Raw genomic sequence first — 24,696 nt, forward strand, 5'->3', positions numbered from 1 at the left:
ATCCAGGCCTGGGAGCCCCCCGTCACCCAGACCGCCGTCCGAGCCTTCCTGGGGCTCACTGGATACTATCGGCGGTTCATAAAGGACTATGGGAGCATTGTGGGGCCCCTCACAGAACTAACCTCCAAGAGACTACCCCCGAAGGTGCACTGGACCCCCGAGTGCCAAGTAGCCTTTGAGACACTAAAGACTGCCATGTGCACCGCCCCGGTGCTCCAGGCCCCGACTACAGCCGAGAGTTCATCGTCCAAACTGACGCCTCAGAACACGGCATTGGGTCCGTACTCTCCCAAATGAACTCTGATGGAGTCGACCTTCCTGTGGCCTTCATCAGCCGGCGCCTGCTGGCCCGAGAACAACGATGGAGCACCATCGAGAGGGAAGCATTCGCCGTCGTATGGGCCCTAAAGAAGCTCCGGCCCTACCTCTTCGGCACCCACTTCCGAGTACAGACCGACCACCGGCCCCTGCGGTGGTTGATGCAGATGCGGGGCGAGAACCCGAAGTTGCTACGTTGGTCCATCTCCCTCCAAGGGATGAACTTCACCGTGGAGCATCGCCCTGGCAACCACCACGCCAACGCTGACGGGCTCTCCAGATTCTTCCCCCTTGGCGAGGAGAATCCCCAAGAAGATGGGTGACTCTCCCCTGCCTACAGCGTGTGTTGGACCCGGCCTCGTGGCGTGGTCCTACCCCTCCCGCATGGCGGGCCACGGACGGCATCGGCCCCTCCATCCAGTCCGGGTCGGCCTCGGGCACACCTCTGCACGACCTACAAACCACCAGATCCGGCGGCCCACAACCACTGACACGGCACACTCGGGCCGCCCCAGCATTACCGGTCCGGTCCCCACCCCGGACCCTCATTCCAGGCCCGACGCCATCTTGGGCCCATCACGTCACAGACACGTGGTCCCGGCCCAGCCGCGACCACGGCCCCAGCGAGCCTGCCATCGAGGCACCAAGAGCCCTCCGGGTGGTAGAGTGGCCACTCAACCAGAGACAAGGAGAGGGGAGTTTCGATGGCTCTCCAACCGCCCCCGGATGCCTGGTTTCGATCGGGCCCCGGCCTCCCTGAGCGATGGCTCCACCCCCCCTGCTGGGTGTCTGGACACCATCATCCCGGCCCCTCTGACCCCCACGCGAGAGGGTCCGGACATCAAAGGACTCCAGACCTATATCTGGGCCAGCCCCGGAGTAGGACGTCAGTTGTATCCCGGAGTCGAGGAGCCCTGCTGACGCTGTCGCGGCTGACCCTGAGACGAACTCACCTTGCTGTTCTACCTGGAGCCTGCTGGCGCTGCCGCGGTCCATCTTCGCTGTAACCATCTGGGAGCCTGCTGGCGCTGCCGCGGTCCACACTCGCTGAACCATCTTGGAACCTGCTGGCGCTGCCGCGGTCCACACTCGCTGAACCATCTTGGAACCTGCTGGCGCTGCCGCGGTCCACACTCGCTGAACCATTTTGGAGCCTGCTGGCGCTGCCGCGGTCCACACTCGCTGAACCATCTTGGAACCTGCTGGCGCTGCCGCGGTCCACACTCGCTGAACCATCTTGGAACCTGCTGGCGCTGCCGCGGTCCACACTCGCTGAACCATCTTGGAACCTGCTGGCGCTGCCGCGGTCCACACTCGCTGAACCATCTTGGAACCTGCTGGCGCTGCCGCGGCCCAACCTTCCGGAACTCCCCAGCTCGAGGATTGAGAGCTGTGCGTAGAGTCTCCTTGCAACCGACCATCTATTAGACTGTCCCGCTACCTTGCCCCTTTGTCACGAGACTTTCCAGATCTCTGGATCTGCTGTATATATTGAAACGATACTTATTGCCAGATAAAGATTGAAAACTCTATCTACGTGTGGTGTACATTTGTAGGGGTGTGGTTACTCTGCTGTACGATTCTAGGAGAGGGCCCTCACGTCGGAGGCCCCTCGACATCGCTCGGTCCCTTCTCTGAAGGAGGGGTAGACCTAGGGGTGGTCAGTCAGACACCTTCTGCCTCCCCCGGGTTCGCCTTTCTAACACCTGGCTAGATCTTTTCGCCAATTTTGAGAATGTCAGCAATTTTGTGCTTTGTAGTTCTCACAAAAACATTTGTTAGGAAACTCAGTCTGGCAGGATTTGGACTAGGATCTCCTGTATGCCTTCCCACCAATACCGTTCCTGCAATGGATTTTGAGCAACCCAGGTCATCCTAATTGTCCCATATTAGCCAAGGAAAGTGTGGTACCTGGAACTACTCTAAGTATGTGCATATGTGCTCCCATCAGGGTACCACCTAGGCAGGAGTGCTTGTTTCAGTGTCTGGGCAAGGTCCGCCATCCAAATCTCCTTTCAATGTTTATTGACTGAATGTATTTTGCCGCCAGAAATCGTGGATGTAATCCTTTCTGCCAGGCAACCCTCCATGAATTCCCTTTAGCTGGTCGTTGGGACAAGTTTGTACCCCGGCGTGGCACCCTGAATGCAGACCCCTTACAAGTAAATATGTCGGATGTCCTTTAGTTTTTTTTGTCTTTAGCCAAGGGATCTTACAATGGGCACTGTCTGACCTTCTGTCCTTATTTAAATAACCTGTTGTAATGTGTTTTATTAAAGATTTGACACACTTTCCCTCCCAAACAGTTTGTGGTCCCACAGTTGGACCTTAACTTGGTCTTGATATTCCTGATGTATATGCCTTTTGAACCTATCCACTGTTCACTGTCTCTTGACAGCTGTCTTTCTCATTGTGATAACATCAGCTCTTCGCATGAGTGAACCTCAGGCAAATCCATGCAACTGCGCCCTACACCACCTTTTTTCCAGACAAATTGGTACTGAGGACGCTGGTATCCTTATCCAAAGTTGTGACTTTCGTGTTGAACAGTCGATCACTTTACCTACATTCTTTGCTCCCCTTTGCCCCTCAAAAGAGGAGGAAGGTGCTCCATCCAGTGGACAAGGTCAGGACTTTGTTTTTACATTCATCATACAATACACCATTTGGGGAATGATCAACTTTTTAGCATGGAAAGGTAAGACCATGTACCATAGGACTCTGTTGAGGTGGTTAGTTCTCTTCATCAATATCTGTTACGCACTGGCCAAAAAGTAGACACCAGAAGGTCTGAGAGCTGTTGGACAAGAGTCAAGCCACTACAACTGTGTTGGCGCGAGAGGTGTTTGTCCTTCTTACAGTTCTGTGGAGTGGCCTCTTCTAAAAATGTCTCCTGTTAGTGATCAGCACATTCTTACCAACAAATGGTAATGCTTCGCGTCTTAGGGTGTGGAAAGGGAAAACAACAAGAAACTGGTAGGACTGGCACTTACATGCAGCTCTTCCCGGAGTGGTTTGGAGCCAGTGGGTAACTGCAAGGTGCCACCTGTCATCATGGAGGAGCACGACAAAAATTATTCGGATCCAATCTGGCATCTCGGGATGTCCTAGGTGAGGAACCACTAGAAAGAGCATTACAGACAATAAGTAACTTGTTCATTGGGTGTGGCAGGCGGGGTAATGGTGCGAAGTAGTTGAAAGTACAAACATTTTGGGGGGTGGGGGGGGTGTAATGGATAAAAGGTGAGAGTATGTGTAGGAAGGTAAAATCACCCTGGAGAGATATTGTCATTATTAAAGAGTTGTTTCAGTACATAAAGTAATAGTTGCATGCAAGCTGTTGAAAGGTTTTTCTCATGTTATCTTTGCTGTACTGTGGCAATAAAGGTAAATTGACCTGACCTTTGCACTGCAGTAACAAAAGTATTCAACGTTTGGATATTAGTATATATATAAATATGGAGAGAATACTTGACCAGTAAATGTGTAATATGGTCCAATTAAATTAAAACATTTTCTTGTAGGTTTACAATCGCATCTTGAAATACAATGTTGCTACATTTTGGTCGCTTATACTTCTACCTGTATATAGATTGCAATAGAGCGAGTGAGTGAGTAGGGGGGGGGGGGGGCAGTTAGAGTTCTTAAATTCTATGAATACTCCTAAGGAATGGTTGACAGAATGTAAAACATGTGGCATCTCAGAGGATTCCACTCTGTTCTCTAAACGAGATGCCGTGTGTTCCTCTTTTTCAATACATGTGTGACCCCTTTGTAGATTTGATTGGCCAAATTGTTAGACAATCTGATTAGGGCACTCAGATCAGCGGCAGTTCATGTTTTTGCATGGCTGTACTGGGCAGTCTGTGAACGCAACATTTGAATGCTCAAGAGGGTCGATTAGCCAAAGGCAGCAGAAAAGCATTATGTGCTTCTCACAACTTTGCAGGTGTTTTGCTGCTAACTAATCGCAGTTTCAAATATGTTATGAATCAGTTTTAACCAAAGTTACTTTTTTTTATGGGTCTGTGTTACACAAAGTACATGTTTAGTAGGTGTCCAGTCAGAAACCATGCCATGGCTACAGTTCGACCCTAAAAATGTTCAGTTGTGGTGTTTGCGGCCTTGAACAATGTTTATTTTAACATCAGTAGTGACACTTTTGATGTATACATTCATTTTATCCATAGCATGAAGTGAAGGCCTATCCTACTCAAGAAGACATTCTGAGTGAACGATATATTTATCAGCCCAGGCTTCAGGTCTTTGAAGAAGACTGTCATGCACTCTCTCAATTTGTCGAAGAGTAAGTTGAATTTTTTTGCCATGCTTGCCTGCTCATTAATATGTCATATTGTGTCTATGTTGATATAACTTCCTTAAAACATTTTCATATGTTTCTTTAGTACCGACAGTTGCTGTGGTCTCAAATTCAAAGTACTTGATACTACATGAATGTCACCTAGAATGTGTGATTTTTAGGATATTGTAAGACCACCCAATAACAATGTGTTAGTTGGTTATGAACTTTGCGGTTTAAAACCATTTAGAACTGTCCACTTATCAGTGTTGAGAAAGAATAACAGGGTGGCTACATCAGCAAATGCATCAACTTTCATGTGGATTAAATTTGCGCACTCCAGTTTTCTGAACGTACTCTTATAAAGCCCAATAGAGAGGTAGATGCATGTCACCTACCGAAGGAACATTTATTCTGGCCCTGCCCACCTGTTAGAATGTCTTCAGTATGGACAGGTTTGGCCAAATTCTTCCCACATAATCTGAATCGCTTTTTAACATAACCCACTAACCTATATAGCATGTGACTGTCCTGAAATAAGCTTTCAGTGGAATAAGCCCTCTTTGGCTGCTTCATTGTCCAAGGAGACGGTGATTGAAATCCTTGTTCCTGGTCTGAGACTCTCACCAAACCTCCATCTTCAACGCTGTATCTGTTCTCAGTCTTCTTTTTAAATTAAAAAAAGATGAGGACATTTCGTGGGTGGGAGCTGACCCAAGAAAGGCAAAGTGGGGTTCAAAATGAGGCCAGCGGGAGAGTCCGTGCATTCTTCACAGTTTTATGTTATTTTGGATTGTATAACGCACAAAGAGATTGAGGTGACCTAGAGGACATGGAAACTGCCATCATACGGGGCATTGTGCCTATTTTCATTATAGGGAATTCATTGAGTAGGAAAGTGTTATGGGAAGTCCATCTCTGATGAGTACTCTGGAAATCTTTTTTAGAATTTCTCAACTGTACGCGGACGATATACTGTTGTGTGCAACAAATCCACAGAAGATGCCCGACAAGTGCTTGGTGGAACAATGAATCTTGCTCGCCTCCAAAAATGAAACGTGCATATTCAGTCATGCTTCCCATTGGTATCATTAAATTATTGGAAGTATTTGGCTTTCCAGTGCAGGGTTGAATGTTTATAATATTTTGGTGTGCAGGGGTGCACAAGCACTTTGCCCCGTGAGAGTCAGTCATGCAGGTTGGTCTCGCAGCTAAAATTCCCTACGTTCCCGGTGGAACAAACAAACACTCTTAATAAGATTTTTGTATAGTGCATATTCAGTAATTAATTTATGTCTCTGCTGTTTGGTGCAGAGCGTAACTGCAGTTTACATATGGGGCAAATGGTTCATCGAGGGGATGTCGGTGAACATGATCTGACTCAATGAGTTGGTATGGTGTGAAATGAGTCCAGTGTTCCTTCAAACAGATTCATGAGGAAACTGGTAGGGGTATTCCGAACTGCTGTCCAAATCTGTGTAAAGTTGATTTATGTTTGTTGTCGCCACAGGATGTATCACAGGAAGGTGGGTGGGGGGAATTACGAGTCTTTGAATCGAACCAGATTCAGCTGTTGAGCATGTCCTCTCACTTGGGGTCTTACCAGACCTCATTCTGCTTCTTACTGTCTGTAATGTTAATTCAAAATTTGATTTCTTCAGATGCAAACTTTCAAAAACTCCTGATGTTTAAATGTTATCCCTAACCTGATCCCGTTTCTTTTTCATCCATTTTTTAAGTTGTACAGAAAGTAATGGGATGAACAATAAAACGGTACCCGCACAGCAAAGACCACCCCCTTCATTTGCAGAATTATATTGTGTTTGTCAATGCCCTTCCCATATCCTTCTTTAAACCCAGCCACTATAGCAGTAAAATGGGAATATTATAGTACTTCTTCCTGTGTCAAAGTTGATAGTTCTATCACTGCAATACCAGACCCACTATACAAGCAACACTTTGACATTTACCAGTGAGAAGTGATACCTTATTGGAAGAAATCCAATTTTACAGTTCTACATTAAAAAGAACAATGGCCCTTATTCATCACAGTGACATGTTTTGTCATCGGGCTCCTGGTCACTAGTATTTCCCAGATTTTACACAAGGTGGCCCCTTGGGGGTTTTAAGAGGAGAAAAGTATGCCTTTTTAATAGTAAAGCATTTGCCTTAATAAAAGTTAAAGGGCCAGATGTAGGTCACCAAATACCGGTCGCTAACAGCCGAATTCGGCCGTTACCGACCGGTATTTGGTGATTGAGATGTAGGGGCCATTATTTTACAGAATCTGTAAATTTACCGATTCTGTTAAATACCGAATTGGTAATTTTACCGATTCGGTAAATCCCAGATGTAGGTAGCACTGTTTACAGTGCTACAGGCCTTCAGAATTCGGTATTGTAGCACCCAATACAATTGGGTGCTAAAATACCGAATTCAGGTGTGCATGCACATCTGTGCATGTACACCTGTGCCATGTGACACACAGACATGCCCTTAGGGCATGTATGTTTGCCACATGGCACGTATGTTTGCCACATGGCACACAAGCCTGGAATTGGGGTGCTACAGGGTGTCAAAGTGACACCCCCTGCACCGTTGCAGGATTCAGTATTTACCGATTCGGTAAATACCGAATTGGTATTTCCCATTGATTCCTATGGGCTTCAAGGCCCATAGGAATCAATAGGAAATACCGATTCGTTATTTACCGAATCAGTAAATACCGACTCTTACAGATTCGGTAATTCTAAAATATGAATTACCCACATCTGCCCCCTTCCTATTTACCTACTCTTAAATACCGAATCGGTATGATTCGGTATTTAAGAGTAGGTAAATAAGAATTACCTACATCTGGCCCAAAATATGTAGGGAAAGGAAAACGATTCGAACGTGTTCGCTCTACCATATTGCATGACTAAAATTGGAGCACTAAGGAACTGAATTGAACGTCGCTTTAGTAAATGTTTACTAGGGCGCTTCATTGCACAATAATAGACTAATAAACTTTTCTTGGGGATTGAGGCGCAGCAGCTACATTCTTGTGACTTGCCGCCTCAAGTAGTAGGTTTATTCATGAAGCAAAAACTCCTAGTCCATATGTGCCACTCACTGGGAAACGTTTTTGGCCTGGCATGGGGTTCGTCATTTGGATCAGGGGTCTCCAGCCTTTTCTGTAATAAAAGCTACTTATGTTCAGTGAAAATCAGCCCGAGCTACTGAGTTAGTGATGTGATAGTAACCACCCCATCCAAGATTGTCAGCAATGATCAAATCGTTGCATTAGGCAGGACTGCCAGCAGTAAAGTAAAAAAGCTCTATCAACTTGGAATGCATCTACATATGTAATAAAGATCAGCCATAGCTTCAATCCCCCTGGCACCAAGGTAATAATTTGAATAATAAATCTCTCCTAATCAAATGATAGATGTAAATTAATTTTGAGAATGTAACTATTTTCCCCCAAACATCAGTTTATGAGTTCTGAAAACACACACATTTGTGTCTCAAATACAAGCTTTTTTTACTTTTGGTACAGAAATAATTCAACCATACAAACGCTTCTATATTTGTAGGCTGGATTGCACACAGGAGAGCTACTTGCAGCTCTCGAGCTAATCGCTGGAGACACCTGATCTAGATTCTGTGCATGAAATTGTTTGTTGTTGTCCAGCTTTGCAGTGGGCAAACTTATGGGTTATGTGTCTGCACTTTCAGACAATTTATAAACTTGCTTGACCGACCCCCCCCCCCTCCATCAGTCGCGGTTTTTGATGCATTTCTGGAAGTACTTGAACCATGTGTTTCTCCAAAAGTATTTGCCTCACCTAAATGGGACCTAAATATATTCCCGATGTTAATATTATATATATATATATATATGCATCATCACCTGAGGATTCTTTCGCTGAGGGGCGGAGCTACCATTCGCACCTATCCAGCGCGAGTAGGTGCATTTTAACTGCAGAGCGTCAGGACTTCCGTTCACACCACCGCAGGCGCTGATGAGGCCATACCGGCCGAAATGCATTCGCCATCAATCTGTCATTAAAGGCTCTGCCATTGAATTCCCCGTGGAGGTTCCTGCTTCTTTCATTGAGAGGAGGCGCTTGTTTCATATAACTGCGCGCTTTTCCAGAGGCGCGGTTCAGGAGCCCCCCCTTCACAAGTGGCCTGGAGATTCTGGAGTTTGCCTTGGCATTGCGTGTTTCTTCAATCACTGAATCTCTCCAGACTCGCCGGCAGCCCGAGGATTTGCAGCGACACAGCGAGACATTGTTCTCAGCCAGGGCGGGTTGTATGCACCTCCTGCTCACGCTATTATTTTTGCTCGGACTAATGATTGAGGGGGTCTTGGGGACTCAAGGCGGGACGTTTTGTTTCATTTTGCGGAAAGAACGCTGTGCAGAGCACCTCTCCCATAGCTATTTCATTGGATTTCACCAATACCGCCCTCCAGCGTTACTCACCTGGGAGCCACTGCTGCATCCTGGGAAATGGAGTCCGATGATTCAATCGGACCCTATGCATCATCACCTGAGGATTCTTTCGCTGAGGGGCGGAGCTACCATTCGCACCTATCCAGCGCGAGTAGGTGCATTTTAACTGCAGAGCGTCAGGACTTCCGTTCACACCACCGCAGGCGCTGATGAGGCCATACCGGCCGAAATGCATTCGCCATCAATCTGTCATTAAAGGCTCTGCCATTGAATTCCCCGTGGAGGTTCCTGCTTCTTTCATTGAGAGGAGGCGCTTGTTTCATATATATATATATATATATATATATATATATATATATATATATATATATATATATATATATATATATATATATATATATATATATATATATATATATATATATATATATATATATATATATATTGTGAGCCTATGCACCGATGTTTGTTATGGCATCTAGTAATCAAGACTGTCTGATTCCCATCACTTCTGTATGACACATAAGTGAACTGCAGGTGCTCTCTACGTAACCTCCCAACGCCTCTTTCTTCTCAGACAAATTGGTGCTGCAGACTCAGGCTACTGTCCTGCCAAAGGTGATATTACCCTTCTATGTCGGTCAAATAGTCACCTTTCTGACATTTTTCGCTCCTCCGGCTTCGCCCTAAGAGGTTTGAGTTTCTATAGTGACCATAAAGAGCAGATCTACACAATATATGGTCGTATGTGAGGTTCACTGGAACCAATAAAGGCAAGAGTGAGAGTATTTTCAGAGAATTTCATTACAGGAATTGTTTTTCTTTTTCGCTAAATTCCATGTTTTTGCGAAGCGCCCAAAATGGTGCAAACAAATTGCAAATTCAGACCAGCACAGGATCTGTAACCTTTGTTTGCCAGATTGTCATGACCTTAGAAGATGTGACTGCAGCATCCTTTCCCGGAGCACCTTGAGAGCATGAGCAGATTCACCTGCATAGCCAAGAGCAGCGGCAAAAAGACAAGATTCTTTTGCTGGCAAGACATCTGAGGGGCGAGGAGAGACTGCTCTCTTTACCAGTGCCCCATCTTACACTCTGCGGACTCCCGCAAGAGGAGATCCAAAAAGGGAAACCAAGGTGAGAGACAACTTTCCTGTTCAACATAGGAGACCTAACGTCCATAATAAGTACAGCATCTACTTTAATACCTATTCAACTCAGTTGAGTTATATCCAGCCTATAACAGCGAGAGCAGGGGAACCGGCATACACGGTGAGAGCGCCCGACCTGCCCAGTGCTGCGCAAGCCAGGCCATGCAGCGGTGAACCAAAGCAGTTCCCCAAGATAGGAGCACTTTTGTGGCGGCGAGTTGCTGTCCTGTCAGGGCCTTGGGCGGCCTGTTCCCACGCTGGATTTGGTATTCTCTGGTGGCCGCTGTCCTGGATATTGACTCTAGCTGATGCCCCCCCTGCCGTCACCTACCCAGCCGGACCATGGACAGATTTTCCCCTCGTCTCTACGTCCCATCTTCCTCCTACCCCTTTACCCTATCCAATTACCATTCCTTGCTCCATTCACCTTGTCCCCCATGTTCATTAAATGCTTTTCTTGAAACTTATGTAACTTTTAACTGATGTAAATTGCAACATTATTGTTCCTTGTGTAAAGCGCTCCTATTCCTTCGGGTCTAGCCAGCACTATATAATAACTCATTAATTAAATATGTTCCCATTTAGTACTCTTTCTCTCTTTGTCTACTTCCCTAGCTCCTATCCCCTCTCCCCTGAATCTTTCACCTTGCCTGCTACTCTGCCTTGCCCCCTGTCATTTGTGCCCTTTGACTAAGCACTCCTTCTCCCCTTGTTGGGGAAAGATCCAATATTTATACTCTGGAGTCTCAGCAAACCCACTGAGAGAGTCCACTGCGCCAAGGGAGCCACTCACAGCTGAGGTATGGTATGGCACCCCTTGCCAAAGCACTCCCTCTCCCCTTTTTGGGGAAGGATACAGTATGTAGGCCTTGGAGTCTCAGAGACCCCTCTGAGAGAGTCCACTGCGTAAAGGGAACCTCCCACAACAGAGATAGGGAAGTGATACCACTTCCCCTGGGGTCTCAGCTTACTGGACTTTGGACGTTGCTTTGACTCGTCTACCGGTTTGTGTGCCCGTCACTCTTCCCCTCCTCTTTCCATGCGGGGTCCTTCACCCTCCCCTCCTCTTTCCCGCCTTCATTATCTGTATACTTCCCCAGCTCCTTCCCCCCTCCCCAGAATCTTTCCCCTTGCCTGCTTTTCCCCTTACGTATTTTTTTTTTAAAGTCTTTATTGCATCAATCATTAATACAGTCAAGCGACCATTTCTCATGTACATTGCCACGTCATTTACATTGCAGTGCCAACTGTGCAGTTATCTTATCTTGCAATTTTCTTTTGTAATGCTTCCATTTACTCAAACTCCCCCCTCCCCCCCTTGCACTCTTAGCATTGTATTGATCACACACCTCTGTCTCCATACGTCGATTCAAACATAATCAAGCTTCTGCGTTATATATTCTGCCTAGTAACATCTTTTCTCTCTGTTCACGTGTGTACTCCCATTGAGACACGTGTCGTACCTCGCCATGTTGCCCCATCAGTTTCTCCCATTAACACATTGCTTATATCGTAAGGAAAATCCAGCAATTTCGTATACGTATACCAGTATCCCACCTCATGTCTCTATTAGCGAGTCCGCACAAGCCTCAAATTCTGTTAATATTGCTTCCCATTCTAGCGATATATGCGTTTTCCTTAGGCCTCTGCGTTCTTCCCTTCTCAGTTCCGTTCCCTCCGCCTTACCCCATCGCAACACCTCGCTGTGCCAGCCCTCCGGCGGTCTGGGCGATTTCCATCGCATCGTTATTAATCTTTTCCCTAGCAGCAGCGCCAGATCAGCAAAGCGGGAGGCTGCGCTTCTCTTTTTTTCCTTGTGACCTATACCTAGCAAACTGTAGAGCGGCATCGTGTAAGGTCTACCCGGGATAACCTCCGCCAGAGTTTTATGGATTGCTGTCCAATAACAGCCTAACTTGGGGCAATCCCATAACATGTGTAACAGTCCTGCATCTGTCTCTCTGCATCTGGGGCATGTATCCGCTGCGTCTGGGAACATGACATGTAGCTTATGGGTAGTGAGATACGCCCTGTGCACTACCATTAATTGAATGAATTTGAATTTTGGATTGCGGGACACTTTTTTAGGGAACTTAAGTATACTCTCCCAGTGCATGGCCCATATCACCCTCCCATCGTGCCCGAGTGGGTTGCAGTGTGATCGCCCTTCCATCTCTGATGCCAGCCGACAACCACCTCGTCAGATGGCTGCCCGTCCCCATCACAAATTGCATTGTAACGAGCGAGTTCGTGGGCGGTTCTGCCCCATCCCGTGCCCATGTCGAGGTTATGTAACGTGCGACCTGCGCGTGTAGCAGAAATAACGTGTCGGGGGTATGATGCAGGTGTGCAAAGTCTGCATGCGTCATGATAGCGTTCTCCGTGAAGAAGTCCCCTACCTGCATGACTCCCGCTTGCTGCCACGCCTGAAGAGTTTGTTCCGTCAGGATACCGTTTCCCATTGGTAGTCCCATTAGTGGTATTGAGGGTGCATAGGATGTCGCTGCGTTAGTGTATTTGACCGCTTTCTTCCAGTACTTGACAGCTAGTGTCAGCAGGTGTCCTAGTGTCTGGTAACAGCAGTCGGTGTATAGTGCCCCTGTTCCTATCCGTTTCAGTCATGCCTATTTCGTGTAGGTTACGTCCCGCTAGCCAGTAGGCCAGCCACTGGAGTTGACAGGCGTAACCGTAGGCAATCAGATCTGGCACCCCCATTCCGCCCGTCTGTGGGTAATTGCAACTTAGCCAGGCTGATACGGCGCCTGCCCGTACCCCATATCAGTTCCGTTAGTAGTGTGTTGAGGGATCTGAAAAAGGACATCGGAACCATGAGGGTCAGATTAGTGAAGAAATACAGCAGTCTGGGTAGTACCACCATTTTGGCAATTGCCACCTTCCCAGCTATCGATAGGGGTAGTGTGTTCCAGAATTGTATTTGCGTTTTGAGCGCGGTGGTTGCTTTGCCCAAGTTACCATCCAAAAGGTCCTGAGTGTTTCGGTATACCTGTATGCCTAAGTATTTGAAAGCTGTAGGTGCCACCTTCAACAAGTGCGGTTCAAACCTAATATGTGTGGTGTCTAATGGGACGTTGAAGCCGTAACCGTAAGACTTTGATTCATTAATCATTAGCCCTGATATGGCCCGGAAATCTTTAAATATTGCTGGGAGTGGATCCAGATCGTCCGACATATCCTTAATATATAAAATAATGTCATTGGCATAGGCCTAAATTATGTGGGGTGTGGAGTGTCTCAGTATCCCTTTCGCTTGTGCTAGAGTTCGCACCTTACTCAGTAAAGGCTCCAGGGCGATTATGAACCGTAACGGCGATAACGGGCACCCTTGCCGCGTGCCTTTCTTTATGTCTATTTGCGCGGAGATACACTGATTAGTTCGAACACGTGCCGTGGGGTGTAGATACAGCAGTGTTACCCAATCGATGTATTCCTGAGGAATGCCAAATTTGTCCAGTATCTTAAACATATAATCCCATCTCAGGGAATCGAATGCCTGCTTGAGGTCAAGGGAGATGCATCCTTCATTGTTATTTCTGGTACCCTTCAGAGTCATTAACTGGCTCAATCTCCGAACGTTCAGTGCAGTACTTCTACCCGGCACAAAACCAAACTGATCTGAGTATCAAGGACGGGACATACTGTGACAATCGGGATGCCAAGATCTTGCTAAGGATCTTGTAGTCCGTGTTTAACAGGGACAAGGACCTGTAATTTTCCAGTTGCAGGGCATTCCAACCAGGCTTGAGGAGGGAGACTATTAACGCCTGCAGTGTGGTAGTAGGTAATGTGTGGGATTCCATCGATATGTTGTATAGCGTATGTAGGCGTGGGGCCAGTATGTCAATGTACGTCACGTAGAACTCGGCCGGTAGGCCGTCAGTCCCTGGAGCCTTTTTCCCAGGTAACGCCTTGATGGCCTGCGTAATTTCGGCTAGAGTTATCTTGCCAGCCAACTGTTTCTGTTGGGCGGCCGTGAGTCGTGGAATGGGTACGTCTGTCAGGAATTACTCCAAATCCGTGTCCGACAGTGGTGTATGCGAGCTATACAACTCCGCGTAGTAGTCCTTGAACGTGTTATTAATGTCCATTTGTGTCTGGACTATTTCCCCCAACCTGTCTCTCACTTCCACTATTGGAGCGGCTGGCGGGGCGTTGCGCACCAATCGGGCCAGTAGGGGACCAGATCTGTCTGCCTGGGTGTGTTGCCTGCATGTATATTCTCTGTGGTCTATTACGCGTAATTCCTCCAGCAGCTCCGCATGTCGTATGTGTGCTTCCTGTAGTTGCGTAAGGCTGCCATTTGCGCCCGCTGCCTCGTTTTCAAGCATAGCTAGGGTACCTTCCACTTCCTTAAGCTTCTCTAGCACTGAGTATTTAATGCACACTTTTGTACCCATCGCCACTCCTCGTATGGTCACCTTAAAGGCATCCCATTCTATTTGTCGGGACCCAGCTGTGTTTTGGTTCTCGACAAAATATCTTGTGATTGCGTCCGACATTGTCGCCCTGAAGACAGGGTCTTCCAGCAGTTCAGGGGACAATCGCCAGGTCTGAATCGGAGTAGGGAGCTTCCCCCATTGTAGCAACAGCTCTACCGAGGCATGGTCCGACAGTGTTTTGCCCATGTGTGTGATCGAGTCAATGGACCCTGACAATTTAGCGGAGCAGAGGAAACTATCTATTCTCGTGTGTAATTTGTGCGTCGGGGAGTAGAACGTGTATTCCCTATGATGTGTGTTTTTGATTCGCCATGCATCTACCAATTCCCAGCCAGTCGCCCAGTGTGCCAGCGCTTCCGCTTGTTTCTTGCTCTCTGCTGCGTGCAGTGGGGGGTGGGACCTGTCAAGATTTAGATCCAGCACTGCATTAGTCTCCACCAATCACCCAAACGTGCTCTGACCACTCTGACAGCACCCACTAACAGTGTCAAAGAATTTCGACTGCTCCGTATTGGGGGCATAGATAGAGCCCAGTACCACCATAGAGCCGTCCAACAATCCCTTAACGAGCACGTACCTCCCCTCCCTGTCTATCCGGCACTCCAGTTCTTTAAACGGGACCGTGTTTTTAATCCAGATAGCCGCCCCACGGGAAAATGCTGAGTATTCGGTGGCGTAAAACTGACCCATTTTCTGGCCATCTTGGCGCCTTCCACGCCGTTGAAGTATGTTTCCTGTAGGCAGGTTATTACCACCTGACGTCTGTGTAGTTGAGCCAATATCCTATGTCGTTTATGTACCGACCCCATGCCTCTTACATTCCACGTGCAGAGTTTATATGTGTTAGTTGTTACCATTGCTGTGATTGTGTTTCTTGCGACCTCTCCGGCATGTTCAGCCTGTGTGTCGATGTGTGATACATTTTGTGTGCTATCTTGGTGTGTAACTTCCCAACTATAAGGTCCCTTCCTTCTAACTGTCAAGGACCAAACAACAGAACCCAACAGGGGTAGAACCATGATTCCATTTTGCCTTCGTCTGGGGGGGGGGGGGGGGTGCCCTTCGTGCTGTCCCAGAGTCTTGGACAAAGGTCTCTCTGTTGATCGCCCTGTTAGCTGCATAGAACCCATGCTGTACTCCCCCACTCCAAAAAATGCTTTTAGGCATAGGCATACATTACCACCCCACGTCTCTCGAGCAGCTTATCAAAAGTCATGAGCCATCTGCGCTGTGATGCGTGGGAATAGCTGCAAGCTAGTGTCTGATAACGAAGCCAGTGTGTGCGAGCTGCCCTTGCTATTCGTTTCCGCCTCATTCCTGGCATCGTCGGCCGCCAGAGCGTCAGTCGTTAGTGGCGCCGTCTCCGTCGTTCCGTCCCTTCCAGTCGGTGTACGTGCTCCAGCCATGCCAGTCTCCTTGTCCTTCGGATCCCCTGTTCCTGACCTCGTCTCTATAGATTGTCCGTCGCTTCCTCTCTCATCTCATTTTCCATAGGATCCTGCGATGCGTCCGGCGAAAGCGCCACTTCAATCCATTCCGACGCCTCTTCCGGGGTGTCGAAAAAGTAGGATTTATGCTCATGTATAACTTTGAGACGTGCCGGAAAGAACAGGGCATATTTCAGGTTGCGCTCCCGCAGGGTACGCTTCACACCCAGAAAGGAGGACCTTGCTTTCTGCACTGCCGGGGTGAAGTCCGGATATATCAATACCGTTTTATTTTCGTATCTTATCGGGGCCTTCTCCCTCGCCGCTTTTAGGACTGTGTCCCTGTCTTTGTAGTGTAAGAGACGAGCTATTAGTGGACGTGGGGGGGGCCCTTGGTTTTGGCGGCCTCGAGGGTACCCTGTGCGCACGCTCCACACTAAACAGCGGGGTGAAATCCTCGGGAGCCACCACAGTCTTCAGCCAGTCCTCTACAAACTGCGTTGGGTTAGCACCCTCACGTCGCTCCGGAACGCCAAGAATGCGCACATTATTGCGGCGCGAGCGCCCTTCCGCATCATCCACTCTGTCCCGTAATCCCTTTATTTTCCCCTTACGTATTTGTGCTTATTGTTTATCTCGACCTTACAATTAACTATGTTGCCATGCTCGAATAACTGTGTGACCTTTGTAACGATGTAACCTGTAACTATGATCTGATCTGATGCTCATGTAAAGCGCTCCGATACCTCCGGGTGTAGCCAGCGCTATATAAAACCTTTAAAATAAAGTAAAATAAATAGGTCTCGCTTTTGGGACCTCATAAGTATTTAGTTATGCAGCACAATATTCGTTGGTGCAACACATCAACTGTTGCATGGCGGGGGCGTGGCTTGGGCGCCGATGTAGGTGGCAGCGGGACTCCGGAGCTCCTCCGTAGCCGACCCTCTCCAGCAAATATCCTGACCCCAAAACTGGACCCCTGACCTCCACAGTCGCATCGGAGGATCTGGGAACCACTAAGGAGTAAGCTGGAGGTGCTGGATTCCTCGCGACCGCTGGGAAAGTACTTTCCCCCCCCGAGCGAAGCGACCGAAGAGGCGGGCTCACAAAATGGCGGCCGGAGTCACTGGCCGTGCTGCCTAACGGGGACGAGCTGCCGGACCCCGGGGACCCTCGGAAGTGGCAGGAACTGCCGATGCTGGAGCGGGGCGGCCCACGAGCTGGCTGAGGTGGGAAGCGCTGCCTGGAATTGCGGGTTTGTCGAGACCCGGGAGAGGAGGTTTGGCGAGCTGCCTGACCCTAAGATGGCGGCGCCCGCGTGAATGCGTCTGCCCCTGGTCCACAGTTTGCAGGCGTCGGAGGGCCCGCAGCTTTCCCTTGAGAGGGGACCACCGTGTTGCTGGGGCGGGAGCACCAGTGACCATTATTCCTGTACAGTGACGACCGTTGGTTGGGATTACTGGCTGCCTGGAGGTCCATCCTGTGAGGTAGACAGGAGTGGGGGGGTGCGCCTTCGCAGGGCGCCCGTATGAGCCTGCCGCCGCCGGTGAGCTGGATATCAGTGGGCTGGTGCCCTGGAGACCAGCGGTGACCGCGTTTTCTGCTCCCTCCGAGCCCCCCAGTAGTACGAGGACCTGGGGCCCCTACCTCCTCCTGCACCGGGAGCTGTGGCGTCAGCGAGACCCATTGTGGGCCTGCGGAGGGGGGCCGAGGACCGAAGAGAGCTGCTTCCTGGAACGGAGCGCAGTCCCTGCGGCCTGTGGGCCGTCCATTCGCCTGCTGACCACTGCGGACGACCGCTTGGAGCTGGCCCTGGAGATCTGCCTGAGGGTCCTCGCTGGAGCGTTTCCCCAGCGCTGACCTTGCCCCTGCGCCCACTGACGGTAGAGCGGATATACCTGCCACAAGAGACTGGGGAGTGTGGGGCCAGCATTGGTGCCTCGCTGGCGTGACGGCATCGGACTGGCGGACCGGGAGTACTGGGCCAGGGTGGAGGACGCCTGTGGTTTCGGACTACCCGACCAGCAATATCGCTTGAGGTGGACTTTGAAAGCTGCCGCAAGATGGTCAGGGGGACCAAAAAGAAGGGCTTCGATGTGCTGAGACTCGATGATCCGGGCCATTCCATGGCGGGAGACGGGGCGGCGTCTGGTTCTGGGGGTCCGGCCCCGCCACAAGACCCCTACCTGAGCGACAATATGCAGGCCATTGTGGCATCACGTGAGGCCCTGGAGAAGCGGATGGACACCATTGGGTCTGACCTGTCCCTCTTGAAGGATGACCATAGGAAGCTGAAGGAGCGAGTAACGACTTCGGAAGCGAACATGAAGGACATTCCTGGCGACATGGCTACCCTGAAGGCCTCATTGGCGGAAGTGGCGCAGAAGGTCCGGGTGCTGGAGCTCAGGGCCGAGGACAGTGAGGGGCGCTCCAGACGTAACAACCTCCGTATCGTGGGTGTCCCGGAGAGAGAGGAGGGCCAGGATGCGGTGTCCTTCTTGGAAACCTGGCTGCGGGCGGAGGTGGCGCCGGAGGGGCTCTCCCCATTTTTCGCCCTGGAGCCTGCCCACAGAGTCCCGACGCGCCCGCCTAGAGCTGGCGGACTGCCGCGACCGATGGTGGTGCGCCTTCTGCACTACCGGGACCGTGACCACATTCTACAGGCGGCCAGGGGGTTATCGAACCTGCGCATTGGTAACAGCAAGGTCATGATTTTCCCGGACTTCACCAGAGATGTCCAACGGCAACGGGCATCCTTCCTAGCAGTCAAGCGAAAATTGAGAACTATGCAACTGTCCTATGCCATGCTGTTCCCTGCCCGACTGAAGGTAATGGCTGGAGGGGACACACACTTCTTCCTTACACCGCAAGCGGCTTGGGACTGGATAGAAGCCAGGGGGGAGGCTGTCGGGGACACCCCCCGCCTTCGACCACGCCTAGACAAAGCTCCACTGATATGACGCCGACGCGACGCCCTGGATCCCCGACTGGATGGCAACAAGAAAGGAATAAGGCGGTGCTGGCGGTGGCAGCCATCAGCCAGGGGAAGGTCAGCCGCTCCAGTAACGCCTCGGAGCGCTCGAAGAATGCTGATTTAAGTCCTAGCTCCAGCAGCGCGCATGGTCTCTCAGAGGCGGACCTACCGGTGGTGACTCCACAAACGGCGGATGGCATCTTTGGCTGATGTGGCTGTGAAGACATTGGACACGCTGATGTACGGTACTGGGACACGGGGCGAGTCCTGCATACTGGCGCTGGGAGGTGGGGGGCAGCTTGCTCCTGTTGATCGTAACTATGATTGTCAGGGGTGAGCTGTGGATTGTTTCTAAATGCTTGGGAGAGGGGGGAGGGGTAGCTCCGGATCTGACTGAGATTGACGGTTCAAACGCCCTAGCCTGCTCTGGTTGATTTACGCTTGAATTGCAAGGTTTGGAAAGGGTTACCACGTTGGTTGTCTGTCATGGGGAATGGGAGCTGGGTAGGATTGTTTGGTTGTGTTTGTGGGGGTGGGGGGTGGGATCTGGGCGTGTCAGAGGGTTCTATGAGGGAACATGTGAACTGCGATGTGGACTGCCATGGGACCCAACTTAGGTTACAAATGTCTCACGTGGAATGTGAGGGTGATGCATACCATGCATAGACGCCACAAGATTCACTCCTATTTAATTCGGCGGGGCATTCATATAGCCTTCCTCCAGGAAACGCATCTCTTAGCACAGGAGGGGAAAGCATTACAACAGAGATGGAGGGGACAAGTCTACCACACTGATTACTCGGCCTATGCTAGGGGGCGTGGTGATCTGGATAAGGGCGGGGGTTCCCTTTCAATGCATACAACAGCTTATTGACCCGGAGGGGAGGTACGCAGTGGTGAGGGGAAAACTTGACGGGAGGGACCTAACGTTGGGTTGTCTATATGCCCCGAACGTAGAACAGCCTGCCTTCTTCTCCTCCTTGTCCCGCAAACTGGCCCAGTTTTTAGTGGGACCATTGCTCCTTGGAGGGGACTTTAATTATGTAGCTGACACTGCACTAGACCGCTCACATCCCCCCTTACCAAATGCACCGGTGAGCAAACTAGCGCTTGCACGCTCTGACTGGCAACGTCAATGGGGGCTAATTGACTCATGGAGAGCTGGCCACCCATTGGACAGGGACTATTCCTTCTTTTCCTCCCTACACGAACTCCATGTCTGTATAGACGCCTTCGTGTGTTCCCCGGACATGCATGGAGAGATGTGCCACAGTGAATACCTTACGCGCACGATCTCCGACCATAACCCGCTGCTGGTGCAGATGAGATGGTCGCAGCGTCGCCCACGCATTCCCACCTGGAAACTACGCCCGGAGACGCTCGAGGATCAGGTCTTCCGGACCACGATAGCCTTGAGTAAAGAGTCGTGTTTTCAGATCAATGCGGGGACTGCGGATCGACCGCGGTTGAATGGGATGCCATCAAATCAGTAGTGCGGGGGTGTTGCATTGCGACGGTATCGGGGGTGCGGAAAACCTTACTTAGTGACATTCGCCGAGAGGACGAGAAGCTGCGCTCGCTGGAGCGAGAATGACCTTAGCGACCGGATACTGAGGCCCTACTCGAGGCGAGGGAATCAGCGGCGGCGGAACGCCTCAGGTGCTTAGACTACAAATCCTACCTCACGCGTGCACATTCGGAACGGGATAAAACCGGGGCTCTCTTGGCCTGGCTAGCCAATCCGGCCCGCCGCGGCTCGGTCATCCTCGAACTCCGAGATCACGCGGGAAAGGCGCGATTCGACCAACAGGGAATTAATGAGCTATTTTATGATTATTACACGGAACTATACCGTAGTCGGGTCCTTCTGTCGGACGACGAGTTCCAGAGATTCCTGAAGGGCTTGGGTTTGCCGGAGCTGGACGAAGAGGACATAAAACCTCTGGGAGATAAAATTGAGGTGAGGGAGGTGAAAGTCGCCATCAAGAGTATGGCACGGAATAAAACGCCTGGCTCCGACGGTCTCCCGACTGAGTTCTATCACACCTACGTCGACCTCCTGGCGCCCCGGCTGGCGTGGCTCTACAATGACGCTAAACGGCTAGGTGGCTTACTGAAGACCACTGGTGAGGCGCTAATTGTCCCACTACTGAAACCCGGCAAACAGCCTTGGGACAGATCGGCATATCGCCTGCTGTCCATGCTTAACCTGGATTGCAAAATCTTGGCGACGCGTCTACTCCCCCACATGTCCACACTGATCCACGTGGACCAATCTGGCTTTATCCCGACCCGCAACACCGCGCTTAATATACAACGGCTCCTCCACGTTCTGGAGGCTGACACCTACGATGTGGACGAGGCAGCGGTGTTTGCAATCGACATGGAGAAGGCCTTCGATAGTCAGGAGTGGCCCTACCTTTTCCATGTTATGTGCACAATGGGACTAGGCAATAATTTTGTGGATTGGGCGGCACTATTGTACCGGAACGCTACGGCTAGGGTCAGAACAGGAGGTGTAATATCTGAGGCTTGCACCATAGGAAGGGGCACTCGTCAGGGATGCCCCCTCTCCCCCCTATTATTTGCCATAGCGATCGAATCTTTGGCGGCGCGAGCCCGGTTGGGGCAGACATATCAGGGGTTGGACGTCTACGGGCAGGTGCACCATATCGCTTTATACGCTGATGACCTCCTACTGTTTTTGGCGGACACTGCTGCCTCCCTGCGGGGGGCTAAATCCCTCCTTGAGTCGCTGAGCATGGTTACGGGCCTCAGAGTGAACTGGGCAAAATCTTACCTGTTCCCGACTCGTGCGCGTAGAACATGCCCGCACACTACGGAAGGAGTGGCCTGGGAGGAGAGGAGTCTTCGCTACCTGGGTACTTCGATCTATCACAATAGCATCGACATTCTAGAGGGCAATATCGGGTCGGCGATCAGACTTACTAAAACGAATCTCGCCTTCTGGGGTACGCTCCCATTGTCTCTGGCGGGGAGGGTGGCGCTCCTCCAGATGGTGACGCTACCGAGATTGCTCTATTTTTTACGAACTTTACCGGTCTGGATCCCGGCGAGTTACTTCCGGCGTCTACGGGCCATGGTGATTGATTTTCTGTGGGGTTCGGGTAGACGCAGAGTGGCACACACCACGCTTCTAAGACCTCGGGCTGAGGGGGGTCTCGCGGTGCCGGATTACGAGCTGTATTACCTGGCCGCCCAGTTACAATGGTTGACACAATGGGTAACGAGAGCCACGAGAGAAGAAGACGGATCTGGTGAACCGGCGGGACCGGTTCGGGTGGTGTCCTGGGCCTCCCGATGGGAGACCTCCATCTCACCCAGGAGTTCTCGACGGTCCGGAAGTGTTGGAACAGGTATCTGCGGAGGGGACGTATTGCTGTTCCATACGCACCTGAGATCCCGCTCAAGCTGTGCAGAGCGCTCCCGCACGGGGGCACATGGCACCGTTTGGAAGACCGGGAGCGTCAGGGTCTAGCGACCGTTGGAGATCTGTTTGAGGGCGGGGTGCTGATGCCTTTCGATCTCTTGAGGGATCGCTTTGCGCTTCCGGGGGGAGACTTCCTCCTTCATGCGGCGCTGTCAGCGGCGATCCGTAAACATTGGAGGACGGTATGACGGAACCGCCACTGTCCGTGGGCTGTCAGTACATGGTCATGGCCGCGGGGACGGTTAAGGCTATTACGTGCCTCTATAAGCGCATGACTATGGAAGCTATAACCCCGCTACTGGCTCTGAAGGCGAAATGGGAGGCGGATTTAATGACGGAGATCCCTGAGACTGCGTGGTCTGGCATAGTGGAGCGGGCCTGGAAAGGGACGCGCAACGCGAGGTTTCAGCTGGTGCATTTTTACATCCTGCATAGAGCATACCGTACCCCTGACAAATTGCATAAGTACTTCCCCGTCACACTCGGCGGCCGGCCAATTTCCAACACATGTTCTGGTCCTGCCCGGCACTGGGCTCCTTTTGGCAGGGGGTAGTGGAGAGCCTGCGAGAGGTCACAGAGGGATTTACAACCCACAATGGCACACTGCGTCCTACACTGGTTCCCACATACATCAAAAACAAAATCACTAGTAAGTTCCTAGACCTGGGTCTGCTTTTAGCAAAATGAGCCATAACATCCCAATGGAAGGCGAGTAGGGGTCCCACGGTAGAGAGGAGGCGAACGGAGCTCAGTAAATGGGCCCGCTGTGAGGGGGAGGTTCGTCTACAGATGGCACTTAGAACAGGTACTGATACTATTCTGGAGCGGGCCCGGGCCTAGGAGCGATTGGTTCTGAAACTCACGCTCTTGGACTCTGACAGCGAAGGCTCCCCCGCGCGAAGCCCTGCACTTTAGTTACCTTAGCCTGGGTTTAGGATCGGCCGGGTCCTTTCCCTTGGATTTCCCCACGTGATGACTGCAATCCCCTGTTGATCACTCCTGATAGTCGGTCTCGGACCTGCTCTGCTCGCGAGGGATTCTGGCTTACTCCTGTGGAACTCTGACACGCCTTGGGGGGTGGGGGTGGGGGGTGGTTAGGGGAAGAGTAGGGGGGTAGGGGAAGGGGGTAGGAGGTAGGGGGGCTGGGGATGGGGAGTTTTGGGGGGGATTGTTTATATAGCTTTGTTGGAGGCTCAATAGGCTTGGGAGTAAGAGGACCAGGAGGATAGAAAACAGCCTTGAGTACTGACTGCGGAACAGCTATATCGGACCCTTAATGCACCTGTCAGATACTAGCGCTCTGCTGTCTGATGCCGCTCGACCTCCGGGGTGTGAGCTGAATGGCCGTGTAAAACTTTATTTCGGAGCCTATGTTATAAGATGATGAGTAACTGAAGTGATTGACAAAATGGTTGTACAAATTTTAACGCTGCAATAAAAATATATTTACAAAAAAAAAATCAACGGTTACATGGCTAAACACTTATAAGGTCCCAAAGGCGCGACCTATTGGCTATGCCAATGCTTGTTTTGTTAGGCACGGGGAGATTAAGTGATTTTCCCAGAATCACAGGATGTTCTGCGTCATTGCTGAGACTCGAACCCAGTTCCCCAGATTCGAGGTCGACCGCCCTAGCCAAGAGGCCAACTCATCTCCTCATGTTTAGCAGCCTAGGGCTTGAAATCATAAAGTAAATAGTTAATATTCTGCTCGTGCTGAGCGTGTCATTTTTTGGCAGCATGAGGCTTGAATGTAGCAACTAAATAGTTAGTATTTTGTTCTGTAGTAGGGGATCTCTGTGTATAGTCATAATCTAGTGAATAGTCCCGCCCATGTGCGTGGACCCCGGAGCAATCAAAAATAATCTCTTAAATTGTCAAAAAATGCAGAACTGCAAAGACACTTAAGAGAGAGTTTAAAGACAGATAATGCAGCCTATATCCACAGGCTACACTGTCCAGTACTTCAACTAGAAATTCCACCAAACATCCACACAAACAGCACAGCCTGCCCAGTTTCCTCCATAGAGAAACTTGCCTCTACCAGCAAAAGCCTCTGGAATGATAGAGAGGAAGGTATGGACAGACAAGCCCCATAGGCTTCCATTATGTGGCTTGAACAGGATACTGTGCCTTTAAAAGAACTTTCCAGAACTTCTCCCAGTATCCCAGAATG

At 50.4% G+C, this 24,696-nt stretch overlaps 1 protein-coding gene across 1 annotated transcript in view; it reads left to right on the forward strand.

Moving 5' to 3' along the window:
• Positions 1 to 24,696, forward strand: part of KNL1 (kinetochore scaffold 1) — a 579,877-nt gene that overhangs the window by 283,445 nt on the left and 271,736 nt on the right. Inside the window, exon 14 of the mRNA XM_078659817.1 lies at positions 4,509 to 4,624. Within this exon, the coding sequence (XP_078515943.1) occupies positions 4,509 to 4,624 (116 nt within the window). The remainder of the gene's footprint in view (positions 1 to 4,508; positions 4,625 to 24,696) is intronic.

Source organism: Lissotriton helveticus, chromosome 9, assembly GCF_964261635.1.
Source record: "Lissotriton helveticus chromosome 9, aLisHel1.1, whole genome shotgun sequence".
NCBI lineage: Eukaryota > Metazoa > Chordata > Amphibia > Caudata > Salamandridae > Lissotriton > Lissotriton helveticus.